This window comes from Podarcis raffonei, chromosome 7, assembly GCF_027172205.1.
Source record: "Podarcis raffonei isolate rPodRaf1 chromosome 7, rPodRaf1.pri, whole genome shotgun sequence".
NCBI classification, from domain to species: domain Eukaryota; kingdom Metazoa; phylum Chordata; class Lepidosauria; order Squamata; family Lacertidae; genus Podarcis; species Podarcis raffonei.
This window is the reverse complement of record NC_070608.1, coordinates 74202730-74229834: the sequence shown is the minus strand read 5'-3', so window position 1 is coordinate 74229834 and position 27105 is coordinate 74202730. Positions and strand designations below refer to the sequence as shown.

Genomic DNA, 27105 nt, shown 5'->3' with positions numbered 1-27105 from the left:
TCATATGGAAAACAGTGTCATGTGTGAATAGTTACATTTGTATCTTGTTACCTATTTATGAAATAGATGGGTATGTTTGGTGTCTTCTGCCTGAACTGTGAGGTGGGAAGGACACAATTCTTGGCCAAGAATAAAGCTTGAAGTTTTGCCTCAATGCCTTGTTTATTGACTGCGAGGCAATGAACCAATGGTGATTTCCCACCACAGTAAGCATGCTTCACCATGTACTTTCATTGTTTATTGCTGTTTTATGATTATTTTATAGATTAAAGCTACACTGATTTATGCTGTTGATTGTAAACTGCCTTTTATAGAGAGGCGGGATAAAATGCTGCAAATAAATAAATAGAAAACCTCCTGAAAAGCCAGACATACAAATCTATCTCTCAAGTTCTATAACATTGAGAACCTTTGAGGTTGTCATAGGTTGTGCTCTTTTGAAAACAAACTACTGTGTTAAGATTTCAGGAGGTGGTTCAGTTTGAACTTATTAGGGAGGATATGAAAAAGCTTATCTCCCATCAGATGTCAGGGAGATAAAGGATTACACAATTTTTAGAAAACATCTGAAGGATGTTCAGGGAACTTTTCAATGCCCGACATTTTATCATTTTTAGTATTTTGCTAGAAGCTGTCCTAAGTGGCTGGGGAAACCCAGCCAGATGGGTGGGGTATAAATAATAAATTGCTGTTGTTGTTGTTGTTGTTGTTGTTGTTGTTGTTGTTGTTGTTGTTGAATGGCTTGGGTAATGTCTCCCTACTACTCTTATGGGATATGGGAGATCATCAAAGAGAGATTAAGTATCACAGAACTCATCTCACACAAAGGTTGCAGTCAAAATCTGGATTTTTTTTGTTTTGTGGGCTTGGGCACAATTATCCATTGTGCTTCAACATTACTCTGGTTTAGATCATAAAAAATATGAGCTCCACAAAAGTGCCACAATTTCCCAATATCCCAAGTAAGAAAAAGTTTCTGGAAATGTTTCAGAGCTAATCCTCTCAGATCCAAAAACAAATGATTTCTCAGTTCCTGTATTGACTTCAGCGTCTCATTTCTCAAACGGTGGCTTACGCAACTGTCCAAAATCATGAAAAAAATATATTAAATACAAATTGGCTCTAGCAAGTGGGTAGGAACTGAGTTGGCACCTCCAAAGCAAATAGGATTGTGGATTATGTTTTGCCTTACAAATACAGAATGTGGAATGTTAACTGTAATTTAATACGAATTCTATTTCACCCTTCCACTATCTTCAGCTAGGCAAAAATAACAGCAGATGCCACAGAGAGAGCCATAACAAACTGTGAGTTCCTTAACATTACTCATGCTGTTAACACTCATGTTTGCTCTGACAGAGGATCTGCAAGTCCAGCTCTATGAATTGCTATTATATGGATTATTGCAGGGTGGACTAGCAAATAATCTAACATGGTTATTGTGGCCCATTTAAAACCCTTTCATGCCTTCCTTTTTCATAAAACTTGGGTGCTAGGGGAAACATTTCTTGAATAGTTTTCCATACACAGTCTAACTGACAGGGGTCAGCAAACTTTTTTAGCAGGGGGCCAGTGCACTGTCCCTCAGACCTTGGGGGCGGGGAAGGGACTACATTTTGAAGGGGAAAAAATGAACCAATTCCTATGCCCCACAAATAACCCAGAGATGCATTTTAAATAAAAGAACACATTCTGCTCATGTAAAAACACCAGGCAGGCCCCACAAATAACCCAGAGATGCATTTTAATTAAAGAATACATTCTACTCATGTCAAAACACGCTGATTCTCGGACCGTCTGCAGGCTGGATTTAGAAGGCGATTGGGCCAGATCCGGCCCCCAGGCCTTAGCTTGCCTACCAATGGTCTAACATAAAGTGACAGTTTACCATCTGGAACCATGCGGTTCCGCTGCCCAATTGGTTTTCTTTCAATGCTCAATGGTATCTATAGTTGAAGAAAACCTGAGAAATACATGCATATATACAAAGAGCTGCCTTTTGCTTTATGTATGCTTATGTTAAAATTCTAACCACCTCCCAACCTGCTGGGAAAACAAAACTTGATCCGTGCTCTGTTTGACAACATGCGGCTACTGTGTTCTTTTGTGGCACTTTAATGAGACACATGCAGGAGAACTTCCCGAAGGATTGTGCTAATTTCACAACGGTTGTCACTGGGAAGCCTATGCTTGAAGAGTAATTTGTCACTGAGGTGAGAGAGGAACATTGCAATTATTTCACCCAATGTTAGTAGCGGCTGACCCCTTTGAGCAATTGGAGTATTTCCCCACCAACCACAACTGGCCTTCAGCTGCTCTCCACCTGCCTGCTTTCTTTCTTACAACCAGTTTAGGGCGTGGTACTTCTGCTTAGGGACGCAGGTGGTGCTGTGGGTTAAACCACAGAGCCTAGGACTTGCTGATCAGAAGGTCAGCGGTTCGAATCCCCGCAACGGGGTGAGTTCCCGTTGCTTGGTCCCTGCTCCTGCCAACCTAGCAGTTCGAAAGCACGTCAAAGTGCAAGTAGATAAATAGGTTTACCTCTGGCAGGAAGGTAAACGGCATTTCCATGTGCTGCTCAGGTTCGCCAGAAGCGGCTTAGTCATGCTGGCCACATGACTCGGAAGCTGTACGGAAGCTCCCTCGGCCAATAAAGCGAGATGAGTGCCGCAACCCCAGAGTCGGTCACAACTGGACCTAATGGTCAGCGGTCCCTTTACCTTTACTTTTACTTCTGCTTAGTCTCAGTGCTGCCCCTTGCAGAATTCCGCAGGGCAGAGAATGGAGACAAAACTACATTTCTCCCCCCCCAAAAAAATGTTTAAAATAACCTTTGTTAAAAAACCAGAAGCCTTTTGGTTAGGAATTGTAGGTGCAGAGATACCGAAGGAACTGAAAAGACTGTTTCTGTATGCTACAACAGCCGCAAGGATGCTTCTTGCCCACAGCTGGAAAGACGACAAGATACCTACTAGGGCGGACTGGGAGGTGAAACTATTGGACTATGCAGAATTGGCAAGATTAACCAGGAAAATCAGAAATCAGGAGGATCAAAACTTCAACAAAGAATGGGGCAAATATATATTGTACTTGAAAGACCACTTGAACTCTTTAAAAGGTAAAGGGACCCCTGACCATTAGGTCCAGTTGTGACTGACTCTGGGGTTGCAGCGCTCATCTTGCTTTATTGGCCAAGGGAGCTGACATACAGCTTCCGGGTCATGTGGCCAGCATGACTAAGCCACTTCTGGCGAACCAGAGCAGCGCACGGAAATGCCGTTTACCTTCCCCGCTGGAGTGGTACCTATTTATCTACTTGCACTTTGATGTGCTTTCAAACTGGTAGGTTGGCAGGAGCAGGGACCGAGCAACGGGAGGTCACCCCATCACGGGGATTCGAACCACTGACCTTCTGATCGGCAAGTCCTAGGCTCTGTGGTTTAACCCACAGCGCCACCCACGTCCCACTTGAACTCTTTGGCAGACTTTAAATAATTATTGCAATGACACATACACTTTGGATATAATGGAGGATGGTAAAATAGATGGACTTACAACATGCAGTTAAAAAGGTGATTCAAAGAACCCACAAAGGGGAGGGGGGAAGTTTCGGGATTCAGAACAACCTTGTGCAATTCTAATATTTGTAATAACATCTGTGTGAAAGAATTTGTAAAATCAAATAAAAACTTTTAAAAAAAAAAGAGAGAGAATGGAGGCAAAACTAGAATGAGTTGCCTCTGCCTGTCATTTGCTCTGGCTCCCCCTACTGTTGGCCTCCTTTCCGCCATACCAGCCCCAATGGACAATAGCCATCACTGCCTGGCTTAGGCCCATATTGTTGGATGTTTTCCCATTTACATAGGCTAAGAAGTGCACGTGCCTGCACATGGAAATACTCTTTCATCACTCAGGCATACACCAAGTTTTTGAATGCTCAAACCCAAACGAGATGATTTGTTTGCTTTCTTTCCCTGCTGCTTGCAATGGCGAGAGATATGTCACCAGTTCTGCTGACCTGAACAAACACCATTTTACTGCGAGGGCCCAATGAGCAAAGCAATTATTGATTTGACAGGATGCAAAACTAATTTACATGGATAGTCCTGCAGGGAGTGAGAAAACCTAAAGCAGCTAATGCTTCCAAAATAGCAGTACATTTCATATTCCTGCTTTACCAAACAGCTCTACACAAGTGGGGGGGGGGGAGAGATTCGCTGCATTCCGATTAAGAAGCACTTCCTAACTGTTGTCTACACATTTCATTGCTCCTCGCCTTGCCCTTCTAAGATGCGCTGTGCATTTGCTTAACAAATGCTCCTGTCATCTCCATTGTCGGCTTTTCATTTCTCATAATGAGCTAAACGGTTTATCAAGAAATGTTGATCTTTGAAAATGCTTATTCAATTCTAATGTTTCACAGGCGGCTGGGTTATGGGGGCAATGATGCTTGACTCAGAAAGTGGGGTGGGAGTGGGAAGACAGACTCATGTCCTCTGTTTTAATAACATCACAGATGTTTTGACATGATTTCCAGTGAATGATACAGGCATCTGAATGATGCCTGAATAATGAATGAGCTGAGTATACACTGAGTTCCATGAAAACAGCTGCTTTGCCCATGCAATCTCATTTATTCATACAAAATAACATGGGAAAATGTATCTTGTTCACTAGGAACATAAATCTATGGGGATTTCTGCAATTTCAGCATTTTTTTATTTTTATTTTTACATTCCCAAGTACCAACTACTACAGAATATGTACACAAAGGCCCTTTTTAATTCTATCCTATTGGTGTAGAGGGCTGCATGTCAGAGGCTACACATGGATCCTGTGGGCAGCATCGAGTATGCTCCATCAGTGAAAGGCTTTAAGCTTTAAGGGATGCAGGTGGCGCTGTGGTCTAAACCACTGAGCCTTTTGGGCTTCCCAATCAGAAGGTTGGCGGTTCAAACACCCATGATGGGGTGAGCTCCCGTTGCTCTGTCCCAGCTCCTGCCAACCTAGCAGTCTGAAAACACACCAGTACAAGTAGATAAATAGGTACTGCTACAGTGGGAAGGTAAACAGCACTTCTGTGCACTCTGGTTTCCGTCACAGTGTCCTGTTGCGCCAGAAGCGGTTTAGTCATGCTGGCCACATGACCCAGAAAGCTGTCTGTGGACAAACGCCAGCTCCCTCGGCCTGAAAGCGAGATGAGCGCTGCAACCCCATAGTTGCCTTTGACTGAACTTAGCCATCCAGGGATCCTTTACCTTTAAGCTTGCACAGTGAAATTCCTCTTTCCCCTCCCTCTGCACTTACCTAAATCTGTTCTAGGGTTTCACCTAATCAATAGACTTTGGGCTATTGAATTTCAGCAGCCCTCCTGCCTGCCTCCTGTGTTAAGTCATTGTTGCAGGGCCCTCTGTGACACTGATTCAGCTCAGTGCCCAGTGCTGGTAAACTGGTCACACTCCCCTAAAGCCACCACGGGGTGGGGAGAGATAGGAGGGAATTTCCATTGTATAAGTGTAAATCCTTGCACTGATGGGACATATTAACTGGATGCCACAGACAATACGGAACAACTAAATTCTGAGTCTCCCAAATCCTTAAATTGTGAAGTGAAGCTGCCTCATGCATCTGGTACACATTCTCTCAGGATTTCTCAATTTCTTCTTCATTCAGTGCTTGCCTCTCTATTTCTGTATTCCTGACAGCTTTGATCTTCACCCAATAAACTCGTTCCTTTGCTGAAACTTTGACTGCTTTGATTCTATCCAAACAAGAAAAATAAACCTCAGCATTCTCGATGACTTTCTGCAAAACAGTTTTCCTCCTTCTCTATTCTTTAAATAAGTGGATTTCCTTTCTGCTATCATTTAGCTATTATCTTCTGATCCCCATATGTCAAAGCTAACAGATTTGAAAGTCCCTTTTTTGCCTGATAAAGTGTAATAAATTGCCAGGACTAGTGTTACTTCTGCTAATGTGAGCTGCTTTGAACTGCTTTGTTCTCTGGAGTTGTGCTGTCTGCTGCACAAAGCACAGATCTATCTTTTGTTCCTGTCTCCATTGTTTTGCAGATTACAGATTTGTGTAATAGGCATTGTGATGGCTAAAACTGTGCCTGGAAAACATCTCAGAGAAAATGAATTAATTTGCAATGAAACTATACTGCACAGCACATTATATTGCCTACTGCATACGAGTACACTTATTGTCTTCCACTGTCTTCTTAAAGACCTATTTTCCAGTCCCCCTCAACTGCATTATGCTTTGCAAGTTCTTTCTTTAAAATATTATTAAAGTGACATAGGCCATTATTTACCCTGACAAGGCAAACTAGGTTTTAAAAAGCTAACACAGCATAATGGTTGTAAGACACACTTGGAAGTTGTAAGCACACACAACTGTTTGCAACTAATTTATGCTTTTGCTAACTTCTGTTTATTGACTTTTTAGTTTCAATTAGAGGAGATAAACCTTATGGAGCACTGAAGTCTAATACATCAGTAACTAACAACTGCATATATTTTCTTTCCTTCTGTTAGGCCAATAGATAAATAAGCAGGATCAGCTTAATAAATAGGAAATGGGGGTCTTGACAATTATCCTTTTCAAATAAATACATTGCAGTATCTCCGAATCAGCACTCCTACATATTAAAGCACCGAAGGCATTTTCTGCAAAAAATGCAAGAGTGCAGCCAAAACCTACAGACTTTTTGAAACCTTCAGAGTTCATTTATGTGGACCAAGAAGTGCCCTCGTTATTTATCCTAAGGGAATAAACAGCCTTCATTTTTTAAAAAAAATCAAGATTCTAGTCCTTATGGTTGCAGTGAAGTTCACTTGAAACTGGGTGGTGGAAAGCAACTGTAAAGAAGGCTTTTTGTGGCCACCGTAATGACCCCAAAAGCTCTATCTTCTCTCCACCTGCACATTAAACACGGCTGGTAAAAAGCAATTTCCTAATCAAAAGCCCTTCAGCATTTTTCAGGCGTCAGCTTTCAGATAAGCATTTCCAAGCTAGAGTCAGTTAGGGTGATGCCATGCCTTCGACCATTTCCCATCACTGTGGTTTCTTTCCCCCTCTGTGGCTATCCAGTTTTAAATCTCAGTTGTTTTAAGGGACAGGTTGGAAGGTGCAGCTTTCAAACGAATGTGCTACAGCCTAGTCCGTTAGTAATAATAATAATAATAATAATTTATTATTTGTACCCCGCCCATCTGGCTGGGTTTCCCCAGCCACTCTGAGCGGCTTCCAACAAAGATGAAAGATACACTAAAATGTCACATATTAAAAACTTCCCTGAACAGGACTGCCTTCAGATGTCTTCTGAATGTCAGGTAGATGTTTATCGCTTTGACATCTGATGGGAGGGCGCTCCACAGGGCGGGCGCCACTACCGAGAAGGCCCTCTGCCTGGTTCCCTGTAACTTGGCCTCTCGCAGTGAGGGAACCGCCAGAAGGCCCTCGGAGCTGGACCTCAGTGTCCGGGCAGAACGATGGGGGAGGAGACGCTCCTTCAGATATACTGGACCGAGGCCATTTAGGGCTTTAAAGGTCAGCACCAACACTTTGAATTGTGCTCGGAAACGTACTGGGAGCCAATGTAGGTCTTTCAAGACCGGTGTTATATGGTCTCGGCGGCCGCTCCCAGTCACCAATCTAGCTGCCGCATTCTGGATTAGTTGTAGTTTCCGGGTCACCTTCAAAGGTAGCCCCACGTAGAGTGCATTGCAGTAGTCCAAGCGGGAGATAACCAGAGCATGTACCACTCTGGCGAGACACTTTCTCCCCATGTTGGAGATTAAGACTAATACAAGGTTCCAGAAGGTCTGGTGTATTTGCACCACACTGACTTCCCGTTCTACCTCGACCCTCCTGATCCATAGGAGAGAACATCTTATAGGCTCTATGTGAGTTTCCCCTATATCTTGTAACTAGATCTAGTACAGTGGTACCTTGGTAATCCGTTCTGGAAGACAGTTCGAATTCCGAAACACTTGAAAACCGAGACTCAACAACCGGCCATCTTGCACTCAGCGGAAGCTGCGTGGCATGTTTGACTTCTGAGGCGTGTTCGAAAATCGAAGCATTTACTTCTGGGTTTATGGCGTTTGAAAACCAAAATGTTCAACCTCTAAGATGCTAAAAAACTGAGGTACCACTGCACTTTTTTCTAGAAAAAAGGTGCCAGAACTACGTACCCCCATAAAAAAGCACTGTCTATATCTATATAAGCTTTCCTTTCAGAAACTCCAAGTGTCGATCCATGTTCATCCTTGGTTTCTCAGCAAAACTACCAGTTTTGTACCCCTGTAAAATTTTATTTTCAGCTTATGAAGCCTTCTATATCCATCCACCACGCTGACGAGGAATTTTGCGAAACAGTAGTCAATATCTGGAATTACTGTTGAGTGTTGGACATCAGTGTTGAATACACAAAGCTTCACAGCTGGTCTTCCACCGTACAAAGTTTGGCACCTCACTTCATTTAAAGATTTTCAGAGACTTTGAGACTAAAGATTTCATTTTGAACTTTTTATGATTTGAAGGAATTCTATAAAGATTGTCTATTACATATGTATATGGTCACCATGTTGCCTAGACATTGTTGAGGTTCTCTTTCCAATCAGGTCCTAAATCTCCTTGCTTGTGCTCAATCCCCCATTCACCAAACAGTACATACTCCCAGTCCTGTATGAAGTTCCTCTGCCTCCACCCCCCCCCAAAAAAGACCAACCAATTGTTCAATTTATATTTATCAGCTGTAGTTTGCAAAAGCTGTATATTGGATCTTCATTTTTATCAGAATGTTTGTGTTAGGATATTTCCATTCCACCTTACAAGGGAGCAGGCTTTGTGAGTCACAGAGTCTGCGTATTTCCTGTTCACAGGATGTTTATGTTTTCAGTTGCTTTCGTTTTCTCTCGTTGTTGCCTGAACGCCGATGCAGGCGGTCATGTTTTTCTTTGTTCTGACCAACGCTGAATAAACTGTAAATATGCTCTCCTGCTGTGCATCTTTTGCTGTGTGTAGTACCACAGGTACTACAGGTTACACGGAAAGGGGGAGGATGCTGATAGAGTGTGCACCAGCCTAAGAATGTGGCAATCTGAGGCTTCGTGTTGCTAATTGCTGATACTGCGTGTCTACGGGAGATTGATGGATCATCCGGCAACCGGCTTGGGGACTCAGATGACTTTGTCTCCCTGGCAGTATCCCAACAACATGTGAGTACCCCATGACATCACAGCAGTCAGCCAATGCCTTGGGGTATGAGAGAGAGCAACAGTATTGGGGGGGGGGACTGTGGTTATCAAGGCTAGCCCCGCCCCCCAAAAGCCTTTAGGTCAAATCTATCAGTTGCACTGTAGAAACCTAAGAATGATGATCAAACTCTTGGGTTTAGAATATGGGTCACTTTCCTCACCCTCTAAAAATAGACACAGGGCGGCAATAGTTGATACTTACCTTAAAGATCTTTCAGAGCACGTCTATCACCTTGACACTAAAATAATCTGATTTTTGGAATCAGATGTAGGATGCTTTACTGGAGTGAACCAAATTAAATGTGTCATAAGCCAATTTACTGAAGTGATATTTAAGAATCGCCTTGCTTTCATCAACCATAAGCACATGGTTCTCTGTTGGACAGCTTATTATTTAAATTTGAATGAGGCACTGTATCTTAAGCCATTGATTGTTCTTTTTCACAATAAGAGGGTTAAACATTGCCAATGAGCCAGAGCATGTAAAGCCAATAACCTAGTCTCATCCCTTGAAATCCAGATTAATTATAAATATTTTCAGGTAGATATTTTGTAGTCAGAAAAGTGGCATTTCTAAGCATCCTAATCCTAAATTGAATTACATTTGTGCCGAAGCACATTTACTCAAATACTTATTTGGGATTATTATTAGTGACATTATTAGCAGATGTCATTCACATGCTACGTGGCATTTTGAAGAATTAAAGAATCAGGTTCCTGACCTGTGGGGCTTGCAAACTAAAGAAAAAAATTGGGGAAAGAGAGAAAAGGGGAAGAGGAAGATGATGCATAAATGTTCAGAAAATGAGGGTTTTGGGAGGAAGCTGGACTTATTTGAGGGATGGGCTGATCAGCTTATTCCATCCCCTTGTGGTCTCACTGACACTCACTCATACCTTTGCTCCATCCTGTTTCTTCCCTTTGCAAGTCATTCCAATCCTTGGTTTGAGGGTGAGCAGAATGGTCATGTATAAGAAATGAACAGAAGCCAGTTTGGGGATTCCCAGAATTCAGGGCCAGCCCACAAGGTTTTGTCACTGTGAGCAAAATGTGCTGAAGCCGCCACTCCCTTTCACTCCCTGCCCACAGATCTGCATCCCTGCCTCTGCTGCTGTGCTGCTGCCAGCCCCATCATTGCAACTGTGCCCTCACCTATGGCTGCGCCTGCGCTGTCAACATGGCACAGCTGTGAGGGCACAGCAGGTGCAGCAGTCCTGGTGGCATGAAAGCCCCAGTGGGGCTGGCAGTAGCACGAAGGCAGGGGATGGATCTTCCACCTGAGACAAATGGCCTCATCTTACCTCATGGCGCACCACTGCCATATCTTACCTCATGGGTCACCTCCTTCCATTTGTTAAACATTGTACAGACATACACTGTTTTAGACTGGAAGCCTTTCTTTTAGCCTCCACGACTTGGGGAACCTTTGTCATTCTACTACACTTGAAGTGTGGGATCTAGAAGGTTTCTCCAGATTGTAAGTGCTCTGGATTCACCGAATTTTTGTTTTCTTGGAGAAGGACCAAACAGCTGGTCCCTCGTTTTGAAAACAGAATTAACTGCTCCTGAGGTTCATGTTGCTTTATGCATTTATATATCACTGACAGTTTCAACTTGGGAAGACAAGGACATTTTCTCACCTGACGACACTGCTGCCAACATCAAGGTCCTGGGCAGTAACAGCTCCAATAATGGTCCCGACCGGAGTATCTTCATAAACCTCCATAGTGTACAAAGGTTTGCTGAAAATGGGCGGTTCATCCATGTCCAACACATTGATCTTCACCGTAGCAGTATCCTTGAATGGGCCCACAGAATGGAAGCGATGGTCAAGATGCACATTTGATGCCTCTACTTTAAAAGTGTATGCCTTCTTTGTTTCAAAGTCCAATGGCTACAATAAAGAGGAATGCAAAATATGTCAGATCAAGGACTTAAAAGAAGTAGTCTAAAACCTATTGGTGAGAGAGAAAAGACACATGCATATTTAAAATATTGAACAGAGGACTGTTTTGCTTAGTATATTTATATTGGATATGCATTTCAGTCTTGGGGTGTGTGTGTGTGTGTGGAAGGGACCAATGGCAGACAAGAGGAGCTGCAGCTCAGTAGAACACCATGTCTTTTCCATACATAATGTCCTTAATTCTATCATTGGAATCTCACAGAGTTAGCCCATGTGGCCATCCCTGCTTGCTATGCTATGAAATCCCAACTCCCACCACCATTGCTAATGGTCAGGGATGATGGGAGTTGTAGTACACAATTGTTTGTGGTTACCATGTTCGATAGGGACATGGGTGGTGCTGTGGTCTAAACCACTGAGCCTAGGGCTTGTTGATCGAAAGGTCGGCGGTTCGAATCCCTGTGACGGGGTGAGCTCCCGTTGCTCGGTCGCAGCTCCTGCCAACCTAGCAGTTTGAAAGCATGTCAAAGTGCAAGTAGATAAACAGGTACCACTCCAGTGGGAAGGTAAATGGTTCTCCAGAAGCGTCTTATTCATGCTGGCCACATGACCCAGAAAAACTGTCTGCGGACAAACTTCGGCTCTCTCGGCCAATAAAGCGAGATGAGCACTGCAACCCCAGAGTCGTTTGTGACTGGACTTAACTGTCAGGGGTCCTTTACCTTTTACCATGTTCAGTACTCATGAAACAATGGACTTCAACAAGAAAAGGGCTAGGAGACACCTTTGCCATTACATGGCTGTATTACGGGCCATTGGTTTGAATTCAGTTTGTGATAAATTTTTGGTGGCTCAGTAATGCAGCAGGAAAATGTGGCCCTCTTGGTTGTTTTGGACCTCAGTGGCTCCAGTATCACCAGCCACAATGCTCTCCATCACCTCTTCTCTCACGCTCTGCTTCCCCAGTCAGCTTGGTTTCATTTGTCAGAAAAGATTGGTGTGGGTGGCAGGAATGGTCACCTGTTTAAATTTACTGAAAAACTAAGGCAAAAAGAGCAAATTGGATGGTTGTCATTTTGGAAGAGGCATGCTTCCTTTCTCCAGCCACCTAGACAGGAGGTGGAGAGGAGAAGCTTCTGGCAGAAGGGAAGGCATGCTAGGCTGTGCAGACACATATAACATTCACGTGTGCCACCAAAAATGCCAGCCTCTTCATCCTGCAGCATCCCTTTATGTAGCAAAAAATATATATATTGAAGCATTCAGCAGGCGATTCCGGCATTAGAGGGAACAGTGGATCAAAATACCAGCATGGTGGAAGGGGGAGGAATCAGGAGCCGCTTCAGTAATTATTTTTAGAAGTACTGGGATGGGAAGGAAGTTATGACCTGAGAATTCTATACATAAAGCCATGGATCACTGCCCATTTTACACCCTACCCTCCACCTCAATATGCCGTAATGAATGTCTTTATGTCTTATACTGCCTGAGGCTGACAAGCATGACAGAATATCTACGTATACTGTGAATCAATCAGTTCCACCATTCAGCATGAGTCCAGGTAATTTACCAACACGATGGTCTGAAATCTTTTTATTTGCCGAGCACAGTCTTGTCCTCGCTCAGTCATTCCTATCAGAACTATCATTTCTGTCCCACATCTATCCCATTATACATCCAAATATAATAATACGTTGCCTTTCTTTTTGAGATCACGCGCACAAGAAGTCTACACGGTTACCCTGCTGATGATAAAAAAGAAACAGAGGCTCTGCTGTCTTTGCAGACATTTAACTGGATTGGGCCCCTGATTTCTTGTGATGGTTTACTGTGGATGCTTAGCAAGCAGTGACATCTCGTGGTCAGCTTTAGGAACATCACACAGCAGTGTAGTTTCAAAATGCATGGAACAGAGAGGGGATTAGAAGGAACTGAAATTTACAGTTTTGCAATGTACAAAAATTAATGCATACTTTTGAAATTTCTGTTGCAATTAGTCATGTTCTGCCAATATCCTACCTGGCATGAATGCAATCTCTGTTTTTTAGCACTGGCAACAAAAACGGGTTTATTATGAATTTGCAAGAGCTGTGGGTAAAAGCCTCAGCGCCTAGGGCTTGCCGATCGAAAGGTCGGCGGTTCGAATCCCCGCGGCGGGGTGCGCTCCCGTTGCTCGATCCCAGCGCCTGCCAACCTAGCAGTTTGAAAGCACCCCCGGGTGCAAGTAGATAAATAGGGACCGCTTACTAGCGGGAAGGTAAACGGTGTTTCCGTGTGCGGCTCTGGCTCACCAGAGCAGCGATGTCACGCTGGCCACGTGACCCGGAAGTGTCTCCGGACAGCGCTGGCCCCCGGCCTCTTGAGTGAGATGGGCGCACAACCCTAGAGTCTGTCAAGACTGGCCCGTACGGGCAGGGGTACCTTTACCTTTTTAATAGTCACTCTAAGAAAGAAACAAAAAAAGCAAGTTTTGGAAAGTGTTGGAATAATGACTTTCCACAGGGATGCATTAAACCTTTTTGAGACATGTCTGACTGATACTCCTTTTCTCTCAAAATTCTTCAGATTCATTGCCTGAGGAGCTATATCTACATTCACCTCAAGTGTTGCTTCAGACCTGAGGAATTTTACAAGTCTTAGCAAAATCCCACAAATGTCTCCATTCACCAGAAACCTCCAAAAGTTTGTTCAAATTTTGCTATAGGACACACACGGTGACGACCTTAGATTCTGGTTATTCTGGGCCCATTGTATGATGACCAGTCTATTTCCTGGTAAGCAGCAATAAATAAAAAGGTAAAAGGTAAAGGACCCCTGGGTGGTTAAGTCCAGTTGAATTTGATTATGGGGTATGGCACTAATCTCCGCTTTCAGGCAGAGGGAGCCAGCATTTGTCCACATGACTAAACCGCTTCTGGTACACAGGATGGGTGCCAGAGCTCATGGAAATGCTGTTTACCTTCCTGTCACAGTAGTATCTATTTAGCAGCAATATGACTGGCTTGAGGTCAGGTGAGCAACAGCAACATACCACATATTGCGGTTGTTTACCAGGAGATAGAGGGGGAGAGGTGAAGGGGTCAGTACTGTGCAAGTGCAACAGGAGTGACATATTGTGTCCAACCACACCTGAACTGTCAAAAGGTTTTTCTACTCCCGGGGAACCTGCTGTATAGGTGGTGAAAATGGAGGCACCTGAGAGCATATAAGAAATGCTAATTGATCTCTCTGCCCCTTGGGAACCTACTGTGGAAAAAGAGGTGTAGGAGGAGAAAGATTGAGGAACTGCCTCAAACTGATTTCTCCACCCTGTGGGTGTCTGCTGTAGAAAAGGGGATGCAAGAGGAACAAGTGTCTGCAGAGATGGAAGAAAATGCATGGTGGGTAGAGAAAAAGGTTCTCTCTCTGTCCTGCAGGATGCAGTAGTCATAGCAACAGCTTTGCCCGGGCAGGCTCACGATGTGACCCATGAGAGCAGCAAAATAACCAGAGTGTGATGAGATAAAATCAGGCCAAATCATTATTGATAGCAGAAGGCAGGGTAAGGGTTGGCATGGCATTGGGTCCCAGGACCAGTTCAACATTCCACAAACCCCATGTTGATGGAATGGATCAAGCCAGGTATGGACTACCTCAAACCTGTTCCATGGGAGTCAGCCAGTGCTGAACCTTGCTGTGGTACAAGCGAGCAAGCAAGGTGTCACTGGGTGCAGATTCTAACAAAGCAGATACCCCAAGCTTGGGGGTGCCCTGGTCAATCCTTCCCTCAGGCCACTTATGGGGGCTCCCCCATACTATGTTGATCCTGTCTAATGCCATTTCCACCCTCGTACAAACACTGGTTTTCTGCCTAACGAAGAAAGGCCATAATTTTACTGAGGGAGAGATGAAAAAACCCCAAACAAGTGCCTGTCAGGTTGAGAAAGAAGAATTCCTTTCTGGCCATGTCAACCAGTGACCCAAAATTGCTCAGTGAAGGCTCTAACCTGAGGGTGGGTGGGCACTGGGCAGGATGACCCTTACCTCTAGGGAAAACGGCCCTATATAGGCTTTGCAAGGGCTCATGAGACAGCTTTTCCCCCACAAGCCCATCACACAGAGAGGATACTGGACAAAACCTTGCCCAGTATTTTGCTGCAATCTATGGGCCACAGTGTCACCAGGCAAAGGCGTCTCAGACTTACTGGACACGGAAAGAGGCTTAAAAGAGAATTAGATAGATTAGTGGAGGATAAGGGTACAAGTTTCTGGGGGTCATGAGTAGGATAATACTATTGAGCTTGCTTCTATCTGCTTTGACCCTGTGTAAGCAGAAAGCTGGATAAACGGGCCATGGGCCTGTCTCAGCAAAGCTCTTCTGATAATCTTATGCCACTGTATTTATTGAAATTTGGGATGAATTCACAGAGCTCTCCTCAATGAAGGTATTTGAGGAGTTTCAAGGGAAGCAACAGGTGTTTCAACAAGGCTAGGGAAATTTCTTCAGTGTTTATGTGCGGCTCAATCCCAAAGCTGTTGCCAAATTTTGACAGAAGTAAGATTTTTGAAGTGAATTTTAAGATTCCTGCTTGGGTGAAATGCCTGAGGAAATTTTAGAGAAACAAATCTAATTTTATAAGCTTGATGAACACTATAATCCTAACCATGACTAATCAGAAGTAAGACCTATTACTCCCCAGGTAGGCAGGGTTAGGATTGCAGCCTAAATTGCTCAGAGGTTTCTGAGAGAGAGAGAAGGAGATTAATCTACATCATTCAGAGGAAGAAGCATGAATGAACAAACCTATATTGAACTAATTGAACTCAATGAACTCAATAATGATGACAATGAAAATCAATCAGACAGTCCTGATTTATTAGACTTCTGCTTCATATTTCAGCCTGAGATTATTACTCAGGAGCTCTGCGAAGACATTTCCCATGACCTGTGCATTTTGATTTTTGTGGTACGTAGACTGCACTGAGATGGTCTGTGTTGCATTGGTATCTATTGATACCCTCCGCAAACACTTGGGAGTTTGGTTGCCACCACATCTTGCCTGACATGAAGGTGACTATGGAGGTTCCTCCTTGGAGAAACATCTGAGGAACATCTGAGGAACTAGGAAGCCTAGTCAATCACATGGATGGCAGGCAGGAGCAAAGCGTGAGAAGCATGCCAAGGAGTTTGTTAAGCACTAACCAGAATTCTGATTCCTTCTTACATGCATCCATTGTGAATATAATCATGGTGCATCTAGTTCTGGATACCAGCTATTGTTATAAATCAGGGCTGGGATACCAGTGTCTCTCCAGATGCTGCTGAACTCCAACTCCCATAATTCTCAGGGCTGATGGGAATTGGAGTCCAACAACCTCTAGCCATCTATGGTTCCCCAGTTCTGCTATAAACAACTAAGTAAAATGGAAACCTGGGATTTTACTCCATCTTGTCTGTACTAATCTACTTTAGCACAAAATATGCTGATTTTTTTGTGGGGGAGGGTTCTGCTTTCATGCAGACAAGGAGAATACAACATTTTCTTTCAAAATTAAAGCAAAATCAAATTTTGAAGCAGAGAATGCAATACTAGCTGAAATTGATTGAATATGCTGTTGCAATAAACACAGCACAAATACTGAGAAGGAAGTGTTTCTCTTCATTCACAGTCTCCGCACGGTGACAGGAGACACGCAGTGCTGTCTGCTATCTGTGAAGACTTGCACAGCTAAACAGTTTCTATATTTATCCACAGAGCAGGCACTGCATGAATAGGAACAGCCAGGCATTTTCCTATGCTGCATTATCAATGTGCTTTAGACCCCAGTGTAGAGAAACCTGTTCCTATTTGCTCTCTTTGTTTCAGGCCTGCATAATATGTGATGCACCAAAACAAAAACACCTGACCTGTCACATATTGCAAACCCACTATTTGTTGTTTGTTTTTCTTTTGTTGGGGAGGGTATGCAGTCTCCAGAAGGTTATGAAACAAGAGGTTTGTTCACCCCTGTGGGCCAACATGCTTTGTTGCACAACCCATCAAGCAGGCTTTCTGTTTCTTCTATCAGTTAAGGAAACAAAATTTTAATACATGTATTAATCACATAATACCAGAACTTCGAATTAAATGATAGCAGATGGCACAGTGGGGCTGCACAGCTTACCCGATATCTCTCTGGCTGAATAGCTACTCCAAAGCAGGATGGAGATGGACAAAGGCAGCAGTGAGGTCAGCCTGGTGCAAATACACCGGAGGAACCAATCTGGTGCTCCTGCCAGCTCATTCGCACCTTGCTGACCTTGCCACTGCTCCATTCCAATGTGCAGCAGCAACTTGGCCTGAACCCCACTGCAACTAAAACATTACATTAAAAGGGCTTAATATTATCCCACCACCGCTTGTGAGGTGGCCCAAATAAGACGGTCTGACTCCACCTTCCATAGGTGATCAAACCTGTATGAATCACAGGCAGACTGCAGACTACACCTGCAAATGGGGGTGTGTGTTTGGTTTGAATCCTGCAAATGGACTTCAAAGTCCATTCAAGGGGCTGCCCATGAGACTAACCCAGAAACTCCAGCGGGTGCAGAATGCCGCAGTGAGACTCCTTACGGGGTCCTCGCTGTGGGATCACATTCACCCAGTGCTATACCAGCTGCACTGGCTCCCGGTGGAGTACAGGATCAGGTTTAAGGTGCTGGTTTTAACCTTTAAAGCCCTATACGGCCTAGGACCCTCGTACCTACAGGACCGCCTCTCCTGGTATGTCCCACGGAGGACCTTACGGTCTTCAGACAAAAACACCTTGGAGGTCCCGGACCACAGGGAGGTTAGGCTGGCCTCAACCAGAGCCAGGGCTTTTTCAGCTGTGGCTCCGATCTGGTGGAACGCTCTGTCACAAGAGACTAGGGCCCTGTGGGACTTGACATCTTTCCGCAGGGCCTGCAAGACAGAGCTGTTCCACCAGGCATTTGGCGAAGGCACAGACTGACCCCCTCCTTTGGTAATTCTTCACAGAACTCTAGCCCAATGGTTGCCATCAATTTGATTTGAACTGATTTTATAATGAATTGATTTTAGAATGCTGTATTATTTTACTATTGTTAGCCGCTCTGAGCCCATCTTTGGCTGGGGAGGGCGGGATATAAATAAAATTTTATTATTATTTATTAAAGGAGACGTTTGAGGATGTGCTATCAGCAGCAGCTTTGCATCCCTTGCTGGCACCCAGGACACGCCGGGAGCGGGGTGGGGAGGGTGAACAAAACCTGCCACACCACTCAAGCCCTCAGCTCTGACACTGCCAGACAGGCGCAGGGCACAGAGGGTTCATGGGGCTGCTCTGCACCACCTGCCAAACTGTCCAGGGTGGAGCCTGCCCTTGGCAGGCACATCCCCCCAATGCTGGTAGATGGCCATTCAGTGAGGGGGGTCAGGGATGCTTTGGTAGGGCTAGGCCGGGCTCTGGCACCCAGGGACCCCTAGTGGCAAGCAGGGTGGGATGAAGATTCCTGCGTGGGGGTGCTTGGTTCATGTCTACTCAAAATCATATGCTTAGGGCTATGCAGGTGGCGCTGTGGGTAAAACCTCAGTGCCTAGGACTTGCCGATCGTATGGTCGGCGGTTCGAATCCCCGCGGCGGGGTGAGCTCCCGTCATTCGGTCCCAGCTCCTGCCCACCTAGCAGTTCGAAAGCACCCTTAAGTGCAAGTAGATAAATAGGTACCGCTTTATAGCGGGAAGGTAAACGGCGTTTCTGTGTGCTGCACTGGTGCAGGCTCGCCAGAGCAGCTTCGTCACGCTGGCCACGTGACCCAGAAGTGTCTTCGGACAGCGCTGGCCCCCGGCCTCTTAAGCGAGATGGGCATGCAATCCCAGAGTCAGTCACGACTGGCTCATACGGGCAGGGGTACCTTTACCTTTACATGCCCCCCTAGCCCTCCCTCCATGCTATGCCCCTGGCTGTCAGCACCAATCAGCTCATGGGCAAAGAGAATGCACATTCAAATGAGCTTGCTCTCAGCAGCACCGAAGATGCCGTGATCCACTTCCCCACCCCTGTTCTAGGAAAACCAAAAGCCAGTTCCCCACACTTGTTCCAGGGAATGATCTGCTCCTTCATTGTTTTTCAGCTGTGAGCCAGCTACCTAAAAGGCCTTGCTGTTGCTTAGGCATGGAAATATTATATATGAGCCCACATTCATATTGGCAAGTTAATGAATTGTGAGTTTCAACCCCCTGAAAGCCCACCTTTTCCACTGACTCAAAGAAATTTCTATCACACATGCATTCCCCTACCTTGAAGTGACTAAGGCATCACTTCCATGCCCACAACTCAGTGTGCACCCTGGTTGGATTAAGGCAACTACCTATACATAGCTTTTATGCTTCCTTTTGTATGTATGTATATATATATATATATATATATATATATATATATATATATATATGTGTGTGTGTGTGTGTGTGTGTGTGTATATATATATATAGCAAGAGAGAGAGTTGTAGCCTCTCAGACATGCATTTTTAAAATATCAAATGCACTATTTAGGTGTATTACTTGTGAGCAACTGTACCTAACACAGCCCACCAGTCATATATTGTGGCCTGGCAGGTAGAAGATGTTTCCTCTACTTTGCTGTCCTGGACAAGCAGAAAATGCAAGATCTTTGTCGAACTGATGGTTGCTGGTGGGCTGTGTTCAGCTCACATGCTTGGGAGGCCTGACGTTAACGTATAAGAGACAGAATTAACTTTCTGAACCGTGAGAATCTATTTATCCACTTAGAGATCATAAAAGCTTATTGATTGCAATGCTAATAAGGCAGTAGAACTTGCTTGCTTCAGTTCCCTTTGGCTGCTGTTTCAGTGCCAACCGCCATGTGGCACTAGAAGACACAAGATACGCAAATGGAAATGCATTTGATCCTTTCGAAGAGATAACAGAGGTTGTACCTGGGACTCAAAGCTCAAAGTCACAGAGTCAGCAGCCACATTATGAGATTTCAGATGTGCTACAAACATACCTCCCGCTTAGCAATATTGGATTACGGCAGCTATTGAAAATAATGAGGGAAAGGGTCTGGTTTGTAATTTCCTCCAGCCAACCCTGTTTTTCACCAGCGTATATATTTTTATTCCTTCCTAAAAAACCCCCAGTGTATATTGTTGTTGTTGTTGTTTTGCAACAACAGAGTGACTGACAAGTGTTTCTGGTTAACAGCCAGACCCACTGCACCACAGAAGAGTGTTTCTAAAAATAAAAAAAGCAATATATGGTAGACATGACCTCAGCCTTAATCTCCATCTTCTTGGTAGTATAAGCTATTATGGCCTCAAACATAAACTTGCATTAGTAACAAGCCCAGATACTTTTTGGATTGAATGTTGGTTATCCCAGACCATCTCTATTCAGTGATTTGCTTGAGAATAGGGAATAAAAGGTTGGTCTTCTCCAATCCTAAGTCTCTGAGACTTTTTTTCTTTTACATTTCTAATGACGCATCCTAATTCAAACCTCTTGCACAAACATGCAGATCTGCATTTAATAGATTTCATACACTTTTGAATGCTGTGATACGGATCTTGTCAGTCTACACACATTTTTAAAAAATAAACTTCGAAATACTTAGAAGTTAGCCAGTCCTTAGACTCTCCTCTTTTTTCTTTCTTTTAACAGACACTAGTCACCTGCAGCAGTGTCTGTGCATGGTTTCCGCCATATGAGTAGAAAATGTGCTAAGTGGTAAAGAGAGGAAAAAAGAAAACCACATGACAGCCATGTTTTCTTTTATTCAATCTCCTTGGAAGCCTATTTGGAGCACTCCCTGAGAGTAGGAGCATGTCTTCATATCTTGCTCTGCCTGAGGAGAATTGCAGGTAGAGTTTCAACCCTTGTGGCAGGAACTGTGCACGCCAGCAGCTCCAGGTATGTGTGGGAAAAGAAATAAATAGGTTGCTACTTCATAATGGATTCTGGCAGGAGTTAGGATTTTGAAGTGGGCTCATATCTCATCCTCATATTGGTCCAGGAGGTATGGATCAGGCAAATTCACTCTGGAATTCAAAGCCACCAAATTGCTCCCCCATCTCTAGAGCTACTTGTTCCAGTGGGGCACCGACCTTCTGCTGGCTAGGTAAGGCTTGCTTTTAATTCACACCTCCTTAACTATTCTCTTAATAAACTCCAGTCATTGCTGTCAGGCAGGCAGACCTGGTGTGTGTCACCAAGAAAACAAGAGTTCCAAAGGCCAAGCAATATTCATATCTTAAATAGCTGCACAGATCGGCAGGTAGTTTTATAGGCCCAGTTTGTTGCCTTTACTTTTCTGGCATGTTAGCTGTTGAAAAATGGAAATGTTTTGTATGAATTGCCTTCTGATGTGTATGGAGCATTTTTTAAAACATTGCAAGAAGGAAGGCTGATGAGACTGAAATTTCTACAACTATATGGGAAACGGCTTCCGACAAACACCCATGCATTGAGTCCACATATTTGTTGTGGGCCCTGCTTCCTAATTATAAGCTCCCATGGCCAAACTAGGAAAGATGCTACACTTTAAATTCTTTAAATGCAATGCTTCAGCAGCCAGCAGTTCTTAGGGAACACTGGAATGTTTATTCCTTTATTGTAAATGGAGCCTCACACTTGCAAGTCTTCACATGTCTACTCAGAGGTTAGTCCCACTGTATTCAATGGAGCTTATTCCCAGTTAACTGGGAAAAGACTGTGCAGCCTCACACTGCAATCCTAAGCAATTTTACTCAGAATTAAGTCCCACTGAATTCAATAGGATTTATTCTCTGGTATGTTCCTGATCAGGGACGCAGGTGGCGCTGTGGGTTAAACCACAGAGCCTAGGACTTGCCGATCAGAAGGTCAGCGGTTCGAAACCCAACGATGGGGTGAGCTCCCGTTGCTCGGTCCCTGCTCCTGCCAACCTAGCAGTTCGAAAGCACATCAAAATACAAGTAGATAAATAGGTACCGCTCTGGCAGGAAGGTAAATGGCATTTCTGTGTGCTGCTCTGGTTCACCAGAAGCGGCTTAGTCATGCTGGCCACATGACCCGGAAGCTGAACGCCGGCTCGCTTGGCCAATAAAGCGAGATGAGTGCCGCAACCCCAGAGTCGGTCACAACTGGACCTAATGGTCAGGGGTCCCTTTACTCTTTACCTTTACCTATGTTCCTGATCATTCTCACAGTTTCCTACTACAGTGGTACCTCGGTTTAAGAACAGCCCTGTTTACGAACGATTCGGTTTACGAACTCCGCAAAACCGGAAGAAGTGTCCCGGTTTGCGAATTTTACCTTGGTCTAAGAACGGAATCCGAACAGTGGAAGGGCACTGGCGGTGGAAGGCCTCATTAGGGAAAGCACACCTCAGTTTAAGAATGGTTTCGGTTTAAGAACGGACATCCAAAACAGATTAAGTTCGTAAACCGAGGTACCACAGTATTATTATTATTAGTTTTTTTTCCCTGACAGGGACTCGAGACAGCTTACAGCTAAAATTTTATTTCATTCCATTTACTGGTGGAAGGTTTGTACATGATCCTTTCCCTTGCACACTTTTCCTTTACAACAATCCTGTGAGGTAGGCTAGGCTGAGAGGTTTTAATTGGCTCAAGGTGACAGATGTATATGTGCATACGACATATACATGTGCAGCGAGATCAAAAGTAGGAGAAGCTTATTGATATAGAAAATGATGTCCCTATTTTCATCTGAGAAACACTGGAGAGGATGTATTTACATCTTGCCTCCTAAAAGCTATTCATGCAATTTCTATTTGTGTGAATGGTGTAGGACTGGTATCTTGTCCATTTTTGGTCCATACTCTCACTCAAAAGACTGGGCACATAATCATGTGAAGTACTAAAACTTTTATGGCTACTAATTTTGCTTTTGTTTTTAAAACACCATTTCTGTTCCTTCGGAGCTTTACGGCCCACTTGCAATAGTCAAACGAAATGCCGCAAGCTCTTAGTTACTATAGAGAGTGATTGATTTGAGCTGAAAATGTACTTGCTTTTGAAAACCACAGGAGAGAGCAGCTTCCTGGCTGGGAGATACAATGGACTCTTTGCCCTTCAGCGGGATTACATAGCTACAAGTTTATCCATTGGAAGATTCCAATAGGGCTGGACTGACAGCTTGGTGCCAGGTAAATATAAAAACAGGGCTGAGGACAGGGATGTGAGGGGGCGGGGGAAGGAATCCAGTTCCATACTTATTTTAATGTGTATGCACATAATTTACAATTCCAAAAAGAATGTGCAACTCAAAACACAGTTATCCCTCAAACCTTACACTTTGCTGAATTTTGTAATGCAGTTATTCAGCCAAATAAAATGCACGTATTAGCGTAAAGCCTGCATTCAGATGCATATTTGAGTGAAAATAACATCAGAATACATTATGCTAGGGGAAATTGGTTTTTATAAAGAAAAATAATGTGTATATCAGGAGAACTAAAATGCTGACAAATTTTCACAAGGACTTAAAAAACAACAACAACCCACAAGCTAATGCAGAATTTTAGAGATCTATATACAGTGGATGCTCGGGTTGCGAACGTGATCCGTGCGGGATACACGTTCGTAACCCACAGCATTTGCAACCCACGGCTGCGCATGCACGGGTTGTGATTCGGCACTTCTGTGCATGCGCGACCGCTGAAAGGAAGGAACCCGTTCCGGTACTTCCGGCAGTCCGTAACCCAAAAAAAGCAACCTGAAGCGGCTGTAACCCAAGGTATGATTTTATTGGGAAAATGGCAAAGGGAGAGTAACAAAAAATGACCAATTTATCCATCACCAGCTGAGGATAAAAATGGACTTCTGGTTAGCAAAAAATCTAAATAAATCTAAATAAATCTAAATAAATCTGATCTCTCTTGCCTAATACACTTGACAGAATGGTTGACCATGGACACCATGTTGCTGCCCTCTTCTACTGATGGTGTTTGTTTCTCTTTTGGGTTAGGTGCTATGAAGGGAGGCAGTTCTTGACCTAAACATTTGGAAGATGTAAGTCTGATTTTGAGGTTAACCACTATCTATCTATCGTGTACCTCCAAGGGGAGAGAGCAGTATGTAAATTCAATAAATAATAATAATGATAAAAGAAATACCTTTTTCAGCTTGATGACCCCTTCTTGGGTGTTCTCATCTGTGCCGATGTCAAACAAGTTCCCTCCATCTCCCGGAACAATAGTATATTCAATTTCTGCATTTTTCCCAGAGTCAGGATCAACCGCTCTGATTCTTCCAATTGCTGAACCAATGAGAGATGTTTCAGGTACTTTCAGGTGGAAGATACCTATGGGAAATTGATAATCAGTTATTCAGCTGAAATCTTGGCAAATTACAGATACAGTGGTACCTCGGGTTACATACGCTTCAGGTTACATACGCTTCAGGTTACAGACTCCGCTAACCCTGAAATAGTGCTTCAGGTTAAGAACTTTGCTTCAGGATGAGAACAGAAATCGTGCTCCGGAGGCACGGCAGCAGCAGGAGGCCCCATTAGCTAAGGTGGTGCTTCAGGTTAAGAACAGTTTCAGGTTAAGAACAGACCTCCAGAACAAATTAAGTACTTAACCCGAGGTACCACTGTAGTTGTAATGCATGCTGCTACCATTAATATACGTAAAAAGGTAAAGGTAAAGGACTCCTGGACGGTTAAGTCCAGTCAAAGGCAACTATGGGATTGCGGCGCTCATCTTGCTTTCAGGCTGAGGGAGCCAGTGTTTGTCCACAGACAGCTTTCTGGGTCATGTGGCCAGCATGACTAAACTGCTTCTGGCACAACAGAACACTGTGACGGAAACCAGAGTGCACAGAAATGCCCTTTACCTTCATGCCACAGTGGTACCTATTTATCTACTTACACTGGCATGCTTTCGAACTGCTAGGTTGGCAGGAGCTGGGACAGAGCAACGGGAGCTCACACCATTGCAGGGATTCGAACCACCGACCTTCTGATCAGCAAGCCCAAGAGGCTCAGAGATTTAGACAGTGCCACCTGCATCACTACCATTAATATAGCACATTAGGGCACTATACAATCCCCACCATAATAGCCACGCCAAAACTATTTTTTTCCTTCCAATTCTGATTTTAAAGTTGAAAAACAAATTTAATAAATAAATACATTAAATATAAACTGGGGAGAAATGGGCATTTGAGAGATTTAGATTTGCAGCCATGTCCTGGTTGTTTTGTTTTGGGGAAACATCAACCATGAAACACCCCAAGCCGTTAAATGCTATTCCCATTACATCAGCTGTTCAGGTAATATCTGTTGAATCATGTAGAGCAAGTGCGGTTCAACACAGCTTTTGACAAAGTTGCATCACGTCAAGTTCATCTAACACCAAAAAGGATTATGCTGAAATATCATCAGCCTGTCGATAGCTCTGTATCTCTTTGCTATTCTGCAGGGTCCCAATGCCTATTCTGGTCATAGGCGCTTCAGTATCCAGAGATAACCGTAAAACCAGAGGCACTTTATTTTTACATTGGGGGCTGCACTTACAATAGTGTAGCAGCAAACAGATGTCTGCAAAAAGTTGGTAAGCATACACCACAGTGTCTTTCACACCAAAGCATTTCACATTGTTTTCTACACAGCACGTTCATTAGACATAGCTAAAACAACTGGACTGGAATAAAGCCATTTTGCTGCTAGAAGTTCTCACTGCCTGAGTCTGTTGCAAGAATTTTAACAGCTTCATAATTTTGACAGAATGGCTCCCACTGCTACAAGGCACTCGTATTCTACTGAGGAAGAAGAATGTCCTCAACATTTTCCTTAATCATTTCAGAGGAAGCTATAATTTTAACTTTTCATCAAAAACAGAAGTCAGGGATTTTGTGCTAATCAATTTTAGTGAAGTCATTTCCCACACCCCCTTTTGTACTTCAAGAGAGGTTCTTGATGCAGGCAACGGAGAGGGATGCTTCCTGTGAGCTTGGTTTCTCTAGAAATTAATCATGCTGGAATGAGGGTTTCCCGTTGGCCTGATTCCATTCATACCAAGGCTAAGTAAATATATTCAGTTCAGAAAGTTCAGCTCTCTTGACTATTATTGTTGTTACCCATCCTTCACCCTAAGGACCCAGGATGGGTTACAACAATTAAAATACAGTATTAGCACTGGAACACAGTATCATACAATATTAAAAACAGTTTTAAACTACTTGAAATTACAGAAATAAAGTGGGTCTTAAAAAGATACATCTCTAGTGTCAAAAAATCAGGGAAAGAGGTGCGTCTGATTTTGCAGTGTCCACATATGGTATAAAAGCACATGGCCTAAAACCTTGCTACAGCTATAAACTACCTATAGAAGAGCATTTCAAATTGGAGCGTGCATGCAAACAAATAGGAAGGCCTATTTCTGGACAGTGCTTGGATGGGAGAAAAACTACATAGAAACCCATTTAATTCAATTGGTGAAAAGTAGGATACTATAAAACAGGAGTGGCTACCTTTTTCCCCCAGCCCAAGGTTTGTACAGATGCGCGCATGCGCGCACACACACACACAAGGCAGGGAAACAGGCAGAAACACACATATTCAGACAGGCAATTTGACACATACATGAATAGAGTGACACAGAGCCACACACACAGATATACACACATTCTGCTTTTATGTAGACTGTGAGGGAATGGGAAAATAGTAGGAGGGAAGCCATCTCTTTCCTTCATTCCTGTTTCCTGACCTCAAATACAGTTGCTTCTTTCAACTGTGACAAACCAGAGGCAGAAAATGTCATTTTTCAGAGGTAAGAAATGGCACTACCAACTTGGAGACTGAATTCATTTTTAACACTCAAAAGCACCTAATACGTTTCAAAAGGGCTAGATAGAGTGGTGCAGATGGGAAGCCATCATAAAACAGGTTTACGATTATATTATTATAATATAGACCCTTCAAGTAT

General features: G+C 43.8%; 1 protein-coding gene across 4 annotated transcripts in view; it reads right to left on the bottom strand.

Annotated features, from left to right (window-relative positions):
• Window positions 1–27105, bottom strand: part of CDH12 (cadherin 12) — a 671646-nt gene that overhangs the window by 19047 nt on the left and 625494 nt on the right. For all 4 annotated transcript variants that reach the window (XM_053397110.1, XM_053397109.1, XM_053397112.1 and 1 more), the window contains 2 exons: window positions 24289–24476; window positions 10907–11160 (listed from right to left, as the gene is read on the bottom strand). In XM_053397110.1, coding sequence (XP_053253085.1) covers window positions 10907–11160; window positions 24289–24476 — 442 coding nt within the window. The remainder of the gene's footprint in view (window positions 1–10906; window positions 11161–24288; window positions 24477–27105) is intronic.